This window comes from Mustela erminea, chromosome 18 (assembly GCF_009829155.1).
Source record: "Mustela erminea isolate mMusErm1 chromosome 18, mMusErm1.Pri, whole genome shotgun sequence".
NCBI classification, from domain to species: Eukaryota; Metazoa; Chordata; class Mammalia; order Carnivora; family Mustelidae; genus Mustela; species Mustela erminea.
In genome coordinates, this window is record NC_045631.1 from 16,961,751 (window position 1) to 16,977,377 (window position 15,627).

The following is a 15,627-nucleotide window of genomic DNA, read 5'->3' on the forward strand; positions in this document are numbered from 1 at the left end:
GACTTCATTAGCATCAGTGACCTAACAACAGTCCCAGGGTAGGGCTGCTTCTAGGCACATGAATGACACTGTCAGGAAACGTGTCCAGAGCCATCTCTTGGCTCAGCCTTGCTCGGAGGGCTCCACTGTCAGGCAATCTCTCTGCTCGTGGCAAGGCAGCCACGGCCACCAACGGCTGTGGCCATTCATTCTGCTGCATTGGTGTAGGAGGCAGAGAAAAAGCATCTTTTCTAGTCAGCCGAAAGTCTCAGCACCAACTCACAGTGGACCAGCTTGAAGGAAGTGCTCTCCTCTGACCCAATCATTGTAGTTAGAGAGAAGAACATCTGACACGTGCCTGCCAGGCCCAGGTCCTGTGCCTGAGCCCTGACCCCACCCCCAGGGCAGAAACAGCACGAACCACACCTGCCTCGTGGCCTAAGAGTGGGGAGCCGAGGGTTTCCTGAAAGATCAGCAGTGTTGCCTCCGGAAGAAAGGGAATGAATGTTGCAGGCTGCCTCCACGGAACCCCTCAGCAGATGGCTAAGAGATTTCCCAAGTGGGAGAGGCGTTGTGAGCAGAAGGAATGGCAAGTGAAGGCTTTATTTTTATTTTATTTCATTTTAGTGTTTTTTTTTTTTTAAGATTATTTATTTATTTATGTGAGAGAGAGAGAGCATGAGAGGGGAGAAGGTCAGAGGGAGAAGCAGACTCCCCATGGAGCTGGGAGCCTGATGTGGGACTCGATCCCGGGACTCCGGGATCATGACCTGAGCCAAAGGCAGTCGCTTAACCAACGGAGCCACCCAGGCACCCCTATTTCATTTTAGTTTTTAAAGATTATTTATTTATTTATTTGACAGAGAGAGCACAAGCAGGCAAAGGGTCAGGCAGAGGGTGAGGAAGAAGCAGGCTCCCTTCTAAGCAGGGAACCTGATGCGGGGACTCGATCCCAGGACCCTGAAATCATAACCTGAGCTGAAGGCAGCCGCTCAACCAACGGAGCCACCCAGGTGCCCCTCTGTGAAGGCGTTAAAGTCCAGAAGAAATTTTTTTTTTTTTAAGATTTTATTTATTTATTTATTTGTCAGAGAGAGAGAGAGTGAGAGCGAGCACAGGCAGACAGAGTGGAAGGCAGAGGCAGAGGGAGAAGCAGGCTCCATGAGGAGCAAGGAGCCCGATGTGGGACTCGATCCCAGGACGCTGGGATCATGACCTGAGCCGAAGGCAGCTGCTTAACCAACTGAGCCACCCAGGCGTCCCAAGTCCAGAAGAAATTTAATTTGAGGTCAGGATACCTGCAGAGGCATTTAGATTCAGCATCTGGGGCAGAAGTTTCTGATGAATGTGTGACTCTCTTGGTCTTGACGCAGTCCTGTGCACACAACTAGACTTGACACTCCCCCAAGCCCCCCCCCCGCCCCAGGCAACCAATTACAGAAAAATAAAAGCATCACGATAATTTGTACTCTCTATCGGTAGCAACAGTGGCTACAAGAAGCCGACAGATAAGATAAGCATTGTGCTAAGTGCAATTACTAGCTCTACGACTGCCACACACTCCTTTCTCTGGCCAATTAGAATGTGTTGCCAGTAACGTCACAGACATAACCCACATGGACTTGCAGACCCCTGTCCTTCGAGAGGTAATGGAGAATGGTTTGCACCCCCAGCTCACATCTTACAGGAAGTCCAGGGCCCCCTGGGGAGATAGATACCTGCCAATCATAGGAGGCTAATTCAGGCTCTGGAGGAGAGCATCCCGGCCCCACCCCTCCCCATACTCTCCATTCTTTCATTCCACTGGGATTTCCTTACTATCATGTGCCAGGCTCTCTGCCAGGCACTTGGGATACTGCAAGAAAAAAACCCCATCAAATCCCTGCTTTTATGGAGCTTATGTTCTAGAGGTGATGGGAGGAAAATAAAGCAGAGAAGGGGGTGGCAGGGGTGGGGATGTGCAGTTTACAGTTCCAAAGGCACAGGCAAGGGAAGGTTTCCCTGAGGGGCCACAGGGGCAGAGATATAAAGTAGGTGGGGGAGAGACCATGGGGAGCCCGCAGGGGGAAGGGCAAGTGCAAAGTGTGGAGGCTTGTCAGAGGATGAGGAAGAATAAACAGCGGAGCCAGAGAGGGGTGAGCTGGGGGAGGTGGGGGCACACATGCATCTTAACCTTCTTCAGATGCTCTTGACTTTCTCAGCTCTGAGAGGACAGAGGTGAGGAAGCTGACACCTTCTCTTGGGTGCCTTCCCGCAAGGGTGTCTGTGTGAGCAGTGTTCCTAAAGGATGAGGTAGTGAGCGGCATATACCTCACAGCAAAGCAGACAACCCATTCTTAGCAGTCCTATAGCATGTCATCCCTGGGAACATCTTGCTGACTTTTCTGGGAAGGTCCAGCCTCCTGCCTTGGTTCCCAGCATACTCTCCTCCCCAAGACCCTTCTTGGAGTCAGAGTCATTTCACATTTCTCCAGAGCTTTCCCCTAGTGTCTGCCTCTGCACAGTTTTTGTTTTGTTTTAAAGTAGGCTCTATGTCGGGTGCCTGGGTGGCTCAGTTGTTAAGCATCTGCCTTCGGCTCAGGTCTTGATCCCAGGGTCCTATAATTGAGCCCTGCATGGGGCTCTCCTGCTCCCGCTTGTGTTCCCCATCTCGCTGTCAAATACATAAGTAAAATCTTAAAAAAGAAAGAAAGAAAGAAAAAGAAAAAAGAAAGTAGGGGGAGCCTGAATGACTTAGTGGGTTAAGTCTCTGCCTTTGGCTCAGGTCATGATCTCAGGGTCCTGGGATCAAGCCCCACATGGGGCTCTCTGCTCAGCAGGGAGCCTGCTTCCCCTTCTCTCTCTGCCTGTCTCTCTGCCTACTTGTGATCTCTGTCTGTGACAAATAAATAAATAAAATGTGTAAAAAAGAAAAAAAGGGAAAAAAAGGTAGGCTCCACTCCCAGTGTGGAGCCCAATTCAGGACTTGAATTCACGACCCTGAGATCATCAAGACCTGAGCTGAGATCAAGAGTCAGAGGCTTGGGGCACCCAGGTGGCTCAGTCAGTTAAGCATCTGCCTTCAGGTAGGGTCATGATCTCAGGGCCCTACAATCAAGTCCCACGTTTGGCCTCCCACTCAGCAGGGAGCCTGCTTCCTCCTTTCTCTCTGTCAGTCCCCCGCTTGTGCTCTCTGGCTCTCTCTCTCTCTCTCTCTCTGTCAAATAAATAAATAAATAAATAAAATTTTAAAAAAGAATAAGACTATGAACTAGCTGAGCCATCCAGGCACCCCAGGAAGGTCACATTCTTTGTAGGGTTGATCACAAGTTTATCAGGGGGCAAAAGCCACCATTATAGCTGCAAATCCTGAATGTATGAAGGGGAGAAGAGAAGACAAAGGAGGGAGGGGCAGGGCGCGTTTGTCTTCTCTTCGCCCCTAGGCCACTCCTGTTCCTACCAAGTTGTTCTCTCTATGCTCCAAGAAACAACACCTGTGAATATCCCTTGGGTCTAGATCTCCCCTCCTTGCCAATCTCCTTCTTATTATCCAGCTTATTTATGATGTTTCCTCCCTCCCTTCTTCTCTTGCTTTCCCTTTTCTTCTTTTAAAGTACGTTTTCTATCAGAACCCACAAGCAGTCTCTGAGTGAGGCCCTACCTCAAAGCTCCTCCAACCTGGAGAAGGGAGGAACAGGAACTTCTCTTACCCAAAAGGCCAGAATTCACACTGGGGTGGCTTCTGCTGCTGGCTTGTGGTGACACACTGTGACTAAGCCAGGGTCACAATGAGTCACAGCGGGGAAGGTGCCTTTGCTCCCCTTCCCTTCCCAGAGCAGGCCCAGGGGTGTGTGAAGTAGATCCAAAAAAGGCATATTATTGATGTAAGATCAAAACCCAGGGCTGACTGATACATATTTTTTCTTGATGTCTATTTCTACCATCTTCCCCCATCCTCCTGTCCCCCTCCATGCCTATTCCAGAAGTCTGAGGATATAATGCAGTGACCACAGCATTCTGTTCCTTCCAGGATTTGAATGCCAGCCCCCCACTCAGCAGCTGTGTGTCTCTGGATCAATAACTTAACCTCTCTGAGCTTCACCTGTAAAACGGGGATAGCTGTAAAATACAACCTATAAGGTTGTTAAGAGGATTCAATGAGATGATCCATATAAAGGCAGCTAGTGCTATGCTTAGCAGGTAGTATTCCCTGAATAAATGTTAGCCATCCTCATAAAAGATTTATGTAGTGCCTCCTACACTGGATCCTTGGCCTTTGAGAAGCTCTATCGTGGAACACAGACCTGTAAAATGAAAGATTATAGGACAATGGGTAGGAACTGTGATGGAAATAATATGGACACAGTCCTGTGGATGCAGAGAGGAAGATGGTTGGTCAAAAAGGGGAGACATTTGAATCTGAGATCCGGAAAAGTTTTCCATAAAGAAGAGACACACAGTTTATGTAGGAGCAGCTAAGAGGAGACTGTGGCCCCATTTTATGCTGTGAGCTAAACTGGGAATTTTAACATCTGGAGACTGTTAAAAGTTGTGCACAGGGTAGCAACAGACTTAGAGTTGTAATTTAGAAAGCCCACACTGGCAGATGTGTGCAATGCACTACCGAGAACCGGTGAGCAAGCTGTTCACAGGAATACAGCTGTAGATATAGAATAGAGATGGAGATCACGATAGCAGGGAGAGCAGAGGATACGTGTAGCCACAGCTAAGGTTTAGAAGAATCTGGACAAATGACCTGAGAGACTCAATGGAGAGAACTCTATACTTCTACCTGGGTTGGCACATTCGGCTCCTTTTGTCTTGAATGCTCTTTCCCCACTTGCCATTTCAACATTGAGTTAAAGCCACCTCCCTTTACTGATGACTGGATTGGGGGCCCTGCTCTGTGTTCCTAGAGCCCCTTTGTCGGGTCCCTACATAGCAGTCAGCATTCCTTTGTCATTGCTTCCTGGTTCCTCCCACTGGTCTGTAAATTCTGTGATGTCAGAGCCCAGCCTTAATCACCTTTGCACCCACGCGGCAAATGTGGTGTCAACTGTTTGCTGAATGAATCAGTGCAAACAGAAAACTTTTTAGCCAGTCTACAGAGAAGCTGGAGGAATCACCAGAAAAAGACCGATGTCTCCAGAAGCCCAGGCCCTGGGGCCACATCCATCTTCTGTACTCGGAGTCGCTGCCTAGAAATCTTGGGCCTTCCGGGAACTTGAAGCCTGGTGCAGCGACGGGCCGCGTGGCTAAAAGCGCAAATACAAACCTCCAACCGACTGAGGGCTAAGCCCCTATCCCCTTACCCCAGGCTTCGCCTCTCCATCCCATGCAGTTCCGATCCCCACCAGGCGGCGACGCACGTGAGAACGCGTGCGCAGTGAGCGCTCGAGGCGTCCTTTGCCCTTCTCCCAATGGCGGGTTGCGGTCCCCTTCCCGGCATCCTTGCGGGGGCACGGTGAGCGTCATTTCCGGTGGGGAAGGCCCGCGGCCGCCGCCGCCATTTCGGACACCGCTGTGAGGCTGAGACCGGAGCCGGTCCGCTGGGCGGCGGGCGCCGGGGCAGGAGGGGCGCGCGCGGCGGCGGCGGCCCAGCGTGTAGGCGCGGAGTCGGCCATGGCGGGCAACTTTGACTCGGAGGAGAGGAGTAGCTGGTACTGGGGGCGGTTGAGCCGGCAGGAGGCGGTGGCGCTGTTGCAGGGCCAGCGGCACGGGGTATTTCTGGTGCGGGACTCGAGCACCAGCCCCGGGGACTATGTGCTCAGCGTCTCCGAGAACTCGCGCGTCTCCCACTACATCATCAACAGCAGCGGCCCGCGCCCGTCTGTGCCACCGTCGCCCGCCCAGCCTCCGCCCGGTGAGGACGGACGGGACGGGAGGCCCCGGGCGGGGTGAGGGCCGCGGAACTCCCCAGCCTAGCCGGCTCCTCTCCGAGAGCTGACCTCCACGAGGAACGTGGGCAGAGGGCCGGAGTGACCATGGCAGGGGGTATCCTGGTGCTTTGGGGTCGTTCACACCACGAGCGGGTGTGTGTGGGGGAAGGAGTCGCCACTGACCCAGGCCTCTGGGTGTGACTTGGGAGGACAGCCCAGGGGAAGGGGAACTGCTTCGGCCCCAGGGTGGGGCTAGCGCCCGGGCCAGGCACAAGGGCAGGGCCGGGCAACGTGGGGACAAAGAGCTGAGGGGGATGTTGGCACTGCGGGGGCATCACTTGGCAGCGGTTCCCAGAATGAATTCGATAATCCTACAAGTGGCTTTTTAGACTTGAAACATTTCCTGTAGTGTTAGAGAGCCGGGCTTGGTTTGGAGAGCTATTCTCCCCTGCTGGCCTTTGGTAGGAAGTCACCACATACTAGCCCGGAGGGATGGAGACACCCTCAGGAAACCGGTCAGCTTTTTCCTTTCTTGGGCATTTTTCCAAAATACTTTTACTGTCCTCTTCCCCCGCAGAGGACGAAGGTGGTGAGCTAAGTGTCTTGGGTATAGAAGTAAGCCCTCTGTGATCAGCCCAGAACAAGTTGATGTCCAGCTGCTGGTGTCCAAGAGATCTTAAAGACCAGAGACAGTTTCTACAATTAGGGGGTTCTAGTTTTCAGGGTATTTTGTGGAGGGCAGACTTTTTTTTTTTCCCCAGGAAATAAGCTAGTGGAAACAGTCCCTTCCTTGAAAGTGAAGGGAACTTCCAGTTTTATTCGACTTGAATGTTGTCAGTGTTGTATGTCAGGGCCTCTTGTTGCTCAGTAAGTTGGGGCTGTGACCTAGGTCTTTCTTACCAAGGATCACTGAGATGTGACTGTCTTACTTATTCCTTGAGAGTTGTTTGGAGAATTTTAAGGAGATTTATGCACTTAGTGCCTGAGGTTTGTGAAGGATAGAGGAATTCTGAGGTTGTCATCTTACCATCACTTGTGTAGCAGCATCAAGAGTCTTAGTCTTTCTCATTGTTCCCAAGTTGAAGCAGTTTTCTTCTGACCAGCTGAGCCTAGCCCCAGGCCAGTCTCTTTCCCTTTTGGGATAGTCCTAATTTAGATTTATTCACTCTGGCCAGAAATGGGGAGGTGGGATAGTCAGTCTCTTTGTTGCTAACAGATACCAATTATAAAAAAAAGAGTATGGAATCTTTAAGTCCACAAATTATCCTAGGTCTTCTCAGTCTGATTAGTTAATAGCATAACGTGAGACAAGAATATTGATGTAACATAACTTTGCCCCAAACTAGGTAAATTCTACCTTTTTTTTTTTTTAAGATTTTATTTATTTATTTGACAGACAGAGATCACAAGTAGGCAGAGAGGCAGATAGAGAGAGAGGGGGAAGCAGGCTCCCCGCTGAGCAGAGAGCCCGATATGGGGCTCGATCCCAGAACCCTGGGATCATGACCTGAGCTGAAGGCAGAGGCTTTAACGCACTGAGCCACCCAGGCGCCCCAATTCTACCTTTTTTTAATGTATTTTTTTTCTTAAGAATTATTTGTTTATTTGATGGGAGAGAACACAAGTAGGCAGAGCAGCAGATAGAAGGAGAAGGAGGAGCCGACTTCCTGCAGAGCAGGGAGCCTAATGTCCAGCAGGATCCCAGGACCTGGGATCATGACCTGAGCCAAAGGTAAATGCTTAAGGACTGAGCTACCCAAGCACCCCTAAATTTGACTTTTTACCACTTTCTTGGTATCTAGGGTTTTACATTACAATGCAGTAATATGATGGCAAATGGTCACTGAAACTCAATTTTTGACCTTCTTTCCCCCAATTTTCAACCTTTTGTGTATACATTTTGTAAAATTTGGAGATGGCAGCAAGCAGGTTTGCTAGTTTGAGCTTTCTCCACACCTTGGTGTTAGGACTTTATATCTCTGCACCACCTTTTCATAACAGATACGAGTTCAGATCCTTGGCCCAAAAGAGAAGGTGAAGATTGCCAGAGTTTGTGGATGGGGTGTAGAAAGTTCATGGGCATTGTGGTAATTCTTGGTTCTGGTAATGTGCCCAATTTTCCACACACAGCAATCGATTGAGTTGCTGTCTTTATAATAAAGATTACTTAATCCTTGTTACCCCTCCTCTCCCGTCAAGCTCTTTTTCTTTTGAAACTACACAGAGAAATTTCTTAAATTTTAGAAAAGCATGTAGAATATTAATAGCTAACATGTATTGACTGGTTATTCTATGCCAAGTACTTTGCCGAGTACTTTCTGTACTTTATCTCATTTTCTGCCCATAACAATCTGGTGAGAAGTATTGTGATCTCTATTAATTGAAATATTTTCATTTTATAGGTGAGGAAACTGAGAGTTAGAGATTCAGTAACTTGCTCAAGGTCACACAGCTGGTAAATGATTGAGCCAGATTTTGAACCTCAGAATTCTGACTAGAGAGCTGACACTTATGCTGTACTTCTTTTTCTTTCTTTTGAGATCTGAACAATGCACATAGTAGATTCAACACTTTTGTTTTTGTCATGAGGTCCTAGGTTCTGTTTAAAGATGAAAGAATGACAAGAAGAAACTAATTTGATATTTGGACAATACTTGTCTGTTATCGAAAAGTCTAATGATGGTGAGGCTTTTACAGTTCTCATTTGGCAAATTGAGCATGAAAAGAGCTTTTTACTTAGGACTATATAGCGTATTTTGTGGACATAATTTTTTTTTTTTTTTAAAGATTTTATTTATTTATTTGTCAGAGAGAGAGCTAGCGAGAGCGAGCACAGGCAGACAGAGTGGAAGGCAGAGTCAGAGGGAGAAGCAGGCTCCCTGCGGAGCAAGGAGCCCGATGTGGGACTCGATCCCAGGACGCTGGGATCCTGACCTGAGCCGAAGGCAGCTGCTTAACCAACTGAGCCACCCAGGCGTCCCAAGTGGACATAATATTTTTGTATGGAATGGCTTATTCCTTTAGAGGAATATGGGTAGGATGGATTAGGTATTTTTAAGCTTTTCTGGTGAGTATATTTTTAACTTAGTTGTTCAGCTTCCACAGGCTGCCATAGTCTGGGAGCACCCTGGTTGTGCCTCAGGGCCATAAGGCAGGGTTTGGTATCAAGTCTACTGGGCATACCTTGTCAGGTTGGACTTCCAAGGTGGACCTCTTGGGAAGGCTTTGCAATCATTGATTCACATGTTTCTTTGAACAATGAGGTATTACTAGACCTTAGCCAGTAGACAGTTGAATAAGTGTGAGCTGGGAGAGTAGTTTTAAGTCTGAGCTCTGGAGCTTGGGTTTGAGACATTGTTCCTGGCCACTTACTACTTATGTAACTTTGGGCACATTCTTTAACTTGCCTCTGCCTCAATTTCCCCATCTGTAAAAGAAAGGAAATGGTGATATTGACCACATAGGGTTCTTAGGAGGATTAAATGAGTTTTAGTGTATTAAGTGCTTAAGAATGGGGCTAACATATAGTAAGTACTTGATAAGCATTAGCTGTATTAGTCCTTTGAACATAAGTATGAGGTTGGGAGAGCAGGAGTTGAAGCAAAGTGGAAGACTTCTCAGCATTGAGGGGCTCACAGGCAGGCATGATGTGGATTGGTGAGCATGGTAATAGGATAGCATGTGTAAGGGAGTAAGTGCTGGGGTGGAGCATGATGGAGTGCATCGAGAAGTTTGAAAGGACCTTGGATCCATGACATGGAAATATGATGGCACCTGGTGTTACCTGCTTAACCCAGAGCCTTCTACCTATTGTTCTTGTGGGTGAGGGAAGCATAAAAGCTTGCCTCATTTTGGGGCAGGGAGGAGCAAAAGTTGGGGTGGTTATTGTTTACGCTGCCTTTTCAAGGTGGTGCTGGACCAAGCCATTCTCTAGAAATCTTGTGGGACTGTCCATTACCTACTGCTTTTCTACCTCCACCATCTGTGTTTCATTTGTTTACCTCATCTTTGCAGTTCTCAAACCTGGTCTGCATGTTTTATTCATCAGTTACAGAGTATCCCTCCATCCAGTGGTTCTGGAGAAGTTCTTCAGTGAGTTACTTCTAGGTTTACATCCAAAAAAGGATGTCTCGGTAAAAGGAAGTAGGTTTATTTATTGCAGGACTTCTCAGCCATTTGCTGTGCTCATGTGAAGTTATGACCCTCCCAAGAGAGGCAGGTTTTTGACCACAAGACATTTTGAGAAGTGTCCTGAGATTCTGTAGAATCTTCTCTGGGAAACAATGCAGTGGACTTGGATTTGGGGATTATTCCAAAATTTCTAAAGGAATAAAGAGATTTGGGCAGGGTACAGTGTACCAACTGCTTTTAGGAGCTTTTATTACATAGGTGTTTGACACCAGGAGAAGTTAAATAAGAGTTCTTATAGCTAGTAAATGGCAGAACCAGAATTCATTAAACCTAGTCATTCTGAATCTGTGAAATACCATGCTGATACCCACCATTTTTAGAAAGTTCTGTTTGCTTAGGAGGACAGATATTTGATACCTCTTTAGGAGACCTCAGATGAAAGTCAGCAGCCTTTTTAGCCCTTTGTCTTGGACAGGTGGTAGGGTGTGTTTAAGCATTTTCTATTAATACCATAGGCAGAAGAGGAGGAAAGGAGTGGAATTAAGGAAAGAGGAAGGGAAAATGGAAGTTCTTCGAATTCAGGGAGAGGCCGATGATGGAGCTGCTGTGGTGGTACCCATGCCAGAAGTGACCTGGCCTATTGAAGCCCATGGAGCTCTTGGTTGTTCTTCATAAAACCTTCAGGGAATGGTGTTGTAAAAATTGATGTAACCTGAGGGCTAAAATGCTTAAGAATTAATGAGTTGAGCGTGTACAGAAACCAAAAGAATATGAAGTGCTTGCATTGATTTTGATTTCTTAATGTGTTTGTTCATAACTCATACTCAGAATACCAGCACAGGTTTATGTAAAACAAGTCAGTGACGTTTTCCAAGTCCCAGCAATGGGAACCTGGTCTTTGGTTCATTTCTCTAGACTGACTGACTATATCTCCTTCCTTTCCTGTCCTCCTCTTTCCTGCCCTTGGATGTTTGTGGTTGGAAGGCGATGACGTAGGGAAGAGGAGCTGGAACATATAGCTGTGATGAGGTTTGGGCTTATCTGAGACTTACGTTCTTTTCTCCCCCTTTTCCTTCTGGAGTTTGGTTGATGGTCCATGTTTTTGACTGCCTCAGCAGTACACAGAAACAGGCACTCCTCTGGTGGAATTATAGTGTCTGTAAAATAGAAAAAAATTTGTAGGTAAAGAAAATCAAAGGGGTGCCTGGCTAACTCAGTGGATAGAGCATACAACTTTTGATCTTGGGGTTGTGAGTTCAAGTTCTGCATTGGGTGTAGAGATTACTTAAAAATAAATCTTTTTTTTTAAGAGTATCAAAGATTTTCCTTGGTGTTTTGCTTGTATTTCTCTGCTGGGATTGCCAAGCCAAAGAAGAGAAGTCATTGTGGGTCCAGTTCACACCATGCAGCATTTGAGCAAGAAATGAATTGAACCAACTTCCTACCTTTATATTTACGGCAGAGGAGCTGCCATTTTTTCTTTTCATAATTTTCATAGTGATCTTTACAAGGGTCTTAGCCTTGTCTTATTTGTTCTTTTAAACTATCACCCCCCCCCCCAATCAAACAAAAAACGCATTTTACTTCAGCTAGTACAGTAATGGAGGAACCATAACAATGGATGACAGGAGTGGTTACCTTCCTTTTTAGAGTGAAAAGAATGCCTTGGAAATGTTCAGGTATGGTCAGGGCTGTTCTTTCATGGTGATTTCGTTGTATCTAAGAACAGTTTTTTGTTGCTACTGTTTTTTTGTAAGAATAAATCTCCAGTTGAAAGTGAAAGTCAGGGGGGAAATAATGTCTTCCTGAGACCTCCTGCCTCATTCTTACCAGCCACACTGTGTGTACCTTTATATCCGCAACTGTCCTATGAGCTTCTTAGAACTGGGAACAGACTTTAACTTCCTTCCCTTACTTCAGAATTTTGTTCATTAAGAATAATATTAACATTTACTGAGTACTGTCTTCCAACCACTGTTCCAAAAAGGCAGCTAGTGAAAACCATTTTGGCTTTTGCACCTTGGCATGTAGTTGGGTAAACTCTAGCAAGGGAGCTTTCCTCCCTTTGTGTCATTAGGACCATTTTCTAAGCCATGGGTACTCTGCTGGTGTGAGGTTCCTCCTTAACACTCTACCTGGGAGGCTTTCTGGACCAGACAGTGCTGAGTAGGTCTCCTTGGAGCTCACATTGACCCAATCCTTCACATAGTTCAGCAGGCCTAAAGGATCACTGAATTAACCTAGTGGCAATAAGCAGAATGACCATATATCTCATTGCCTACCAGACTTGAATGGGAACAATCCCCCTTCAGTGGTCTGTTTGAGTGAAGGCAAACTCCAGAGTATTGCACCACCATGCTCTGGTATATTCCTGACCAAAGTTCTCCAGTTCAGCTCTTGAAACTACTGGGGTTGTGTCCTGCAGGTACCTGATGGTGTTTGCTGTAGATATGTAGTCCTGGGTCTGGGCATCTATTTAAGCATTTTTTTTTTTTTAAGATTTTATTTGTTTATTTGACAGACAGAGATCACAAGTAGGCAGGCAGGCAGAGAGAGAGAGAGGGAAGCAGGCTCCCTGCTGAGCAGAGAGCCCGATGCAGGACTCGATCCCAGGACCCTGAGATCATGACCTGAGCCGAAGGCAGCGGCTTAACCCACTGAGCCACTCAGGCTCCCTATTTAAGCGTTTTTAAGAGATTTTATTTATTTATTTGACAGTGAGAGAGGGAACACAAGCAGAGGGAGTGGGAGAGGGAGAAGCAGGCTTCCCGCTGAGCAGAGAGCCCTACTCAGGGCTCGATCCCAGCATGCTGGGATCATAATCTGAGCCGAAGGCAGAGGCCTAATGACTGAGCCACCCAGGCACCCCTCTATTTCAGCATCTTGAGTTGGAGAGCCAGCCAGCATTACTGAGTGTGGGCTATTAACTTGTTTTAGCTTATAGCCATGAATTCCACAGATGGACTTGTGTGATACAAGAAATGTGCAACTGTCCTTTAAATTGTGTCTTGGTGTCTCGTTGTGCGTTCATTTGTGAAGGCACTTATCAGTACTCATTCAGTACTGAGGACTTCTGGTTAACTTCTGTAGTTTATCTTTTCACTTCTTTCCACCACTGAATTTCAAAGGTACTTTTTCTGGTCATTCTGGAAGAAGTGATTTCTAATACTGACCAAAATAATTGGGTCTCATTTCTTTTTTTTTTTATCTTTTGGGTCTCATTTCTTTTAGAGTGCAAATTGATTTAGACATCCATCTTGGGCTATCACAATATTAATCACAGGCTTGCTTTTTTTTTTTTTTTAAGATTTTATTTATTTATTTGACAGATCACAAGTAGGCAGAGAGGCAGGTGGGGATGGGGGGTGATGTGAAGCAGGCTCCCTGCTGAGCAGAGAGAGCCCTATGCGGGGCTCGATCCTAGGACCCTGAGATCATGACCTGAGCCGAAGGTAGAGGCTTAACCCACTGAGCCACCCAGGCGCCCCTCACTGTGGCTTTTAAAGATTTATTTGTTTATTTGAGAGAGAGAGAGAGAGACCGCAAGCAGGGGTGGGGAGAAAAAAAGGGAGAGAATCTCAAGCTGACTCTCCATTGAGCGTGGGGCCCGACTTGGGGCTCAATCCCATGACCCTGAGATCGTGACCTGAGCCGTATCACTATGGCTTTTAGATAGTGGACCAGTGTTCTTGGAGTGAAGAACATAAATTGGGCATTTTCCCTTAACAGAGGACTTGAACAACTCTCCCAAAAGAAGTACAAATAGTAATCTTGAAATACACCAAACAATCAAAGATGATATTTAAAAAGAAATAGCATTTCTCATTAAATTGTCATTGAGAGGCGCCTGGGTGGCTCAGTTGGTTAAGTGTCTGCCTTTGGCTCAGGTCATGATCTCAGGGTTCTGGGATCAAATCCTGCATCAGGCTCCCTGCTCAGCAGGGAGCCTGCTTCTCTCTCTCCTTCCTGCTTATGCTCTCTCAAATACATAAAATTTTAAAAATAAATAAATAGTCAATGAGAGAGAGCCTATGAGCCGGGAGAGGGGTGGTTGGAGAGGGAGAAACAGACTCCCTGATGAGCAGGGAGCCCGATGTTGGATCAGATCCTAGGACACTGAGATCATGACCTGAGCTGAAGGCATACACATAATGGAGTGAGCCACACAGGCATCCCAAATTGTCAGTGATTTTTCTTTCTTTCTTTCTTTCTTTCTTTTTTTTTTTTTTTTTCTTTAAAGAATTTATTTGTCAGGGCGCCTGGGTGGCTCAGTGGATTAGGCTGCTGCCTTCGGCTCAGGTTGTGGTCTCAGGGTCCTGGGATAGAGACCAGAATCGGGTTCTCTGCTCAGCGGGCAGCCTGCTTCCCTTTCTCTCTCTGCCTGCCTCTCTGCCTGCTTGTGATCTCTCTCTGTCAAATGAATAAAAAAAAAAAAATTTGACAGAGAACAAGCAGTGGGGATGGCTGGCAGAGGGAGAAGCAGGCTCCCCACTAAAGAAGGAGTCCAATATGGGACTCAATCCCAGGACCCTGGGTTTATGACCTGAGCCAAAGGCAGATGCTTAACCAACTAGTTGCCCAGGTATCCTTTGCAATGCTTTTTTAAATGCTGTTTTGGCAAGGATATGGAGAAAGTGGGAACTCATAGATCAGTGGTAGCAGTGGAAAATCTTACAGACCTTTTGGAGGGCAATTTGGCAACATAAACCATAAACCTTAATGTTCTTACCCTTTGAGCCAACAGGTGCATTTCAAGGAATTTATTCTAATGAAGTAAAAAAAAAACCTCTTTAATAGATAAGAACAAAAATGCTCATAATAGCATTTTCACTAGTGAAAAGTTAGGAATACTTTATAGCTATTAAAAGTCGTGTTCATGGGGCACCTGGGTGGCTCAGTGGGTTACTCCTCTGCCTTTGGCATGTCATGATCTCAGAGTCTTGGGATCAAGCCCCGCATCAGGCTCTCTGCTTAGCAGAGACCCTGCTTCCCCCTCTCTCTGCCTACTTGTAATCTCTCTTTCAAATAAATAAAATCTTTAAAAAAAAGTCATGTTCATGAAGAGATGAGAGAAATTTTTTATTATATAAAAATAAATTTTTATAAGAAAAAAAGGCAAGATAAAAAATTTATATTACCTAACTATAACTTGTATATATTTATGACATATAACACTTGTATATATTTATGACATACTTGTACACACGCACACACACACACACACACACACACACATATTCAAATTTGGGAGGTTGTAACTTAATGCTGAATTGTGGGTTAAGGGTGGTTAAAAAAAAAACAAGCTCTGCAAAAAACAGTTTTCTGTTTTATTTTATTACTTTACCAGGAAACCAAAAGGTAAAAAAATCCAATAAAGATGATTTGATATTTTGGTGCTTAGCAGAGTGTAAGTTAAAGGGTATATTCCTGGGGATCCTGGGTGGCTCAGTGGGTTAAGCCTCTGCCTTCAGCTCAGGTCATGATCTCAGGGTCCTGGGATCGAGCCCCACATTGGGCTCTCTGCTCAGCAGGGAGCCTACTCCCCCCCCCCCCCCGCCACCGCCCTGCCTCTCTGCCTACTTTTGATCTCTCTGTCAAATAAATAAATAAAAATCTTAAAAAAAAAAAAAAAAAAAGGTGGGGACGCCTGGGTGGCTCA

General features: G+C 46.3%; 1 protein-coding gene across 3 annotated transcripts in view; it reads left to right on the plus strand.

The window, feature by feature from the left end:
• The first annotated feature begins 5,415 nt into the window (after window positions 1-5,415).
• Window positions 5,416-15,627, plus strand: part of CRK (CRK proto-oncogene, adaptor protein) — a 30,706-nt gene continuing 20,494 nt past the window's right edge. For all 3 annotated transcript variants that reach the window (XM_032322881.1, XM_032322880.1, XM_032322882.1), the window contains exon 1: window positions 5,416-5,821. In XM_032322881.1, coding sequence (XP_032178772.1) covers window positions 5,581-5,821 — 241 coding nt within the window. In that variant the 5' untranslated portion in view covers window positions 5,416-5,580. The remainder of the gene's footprint in view (window positions 5,822-15,627) is intronic.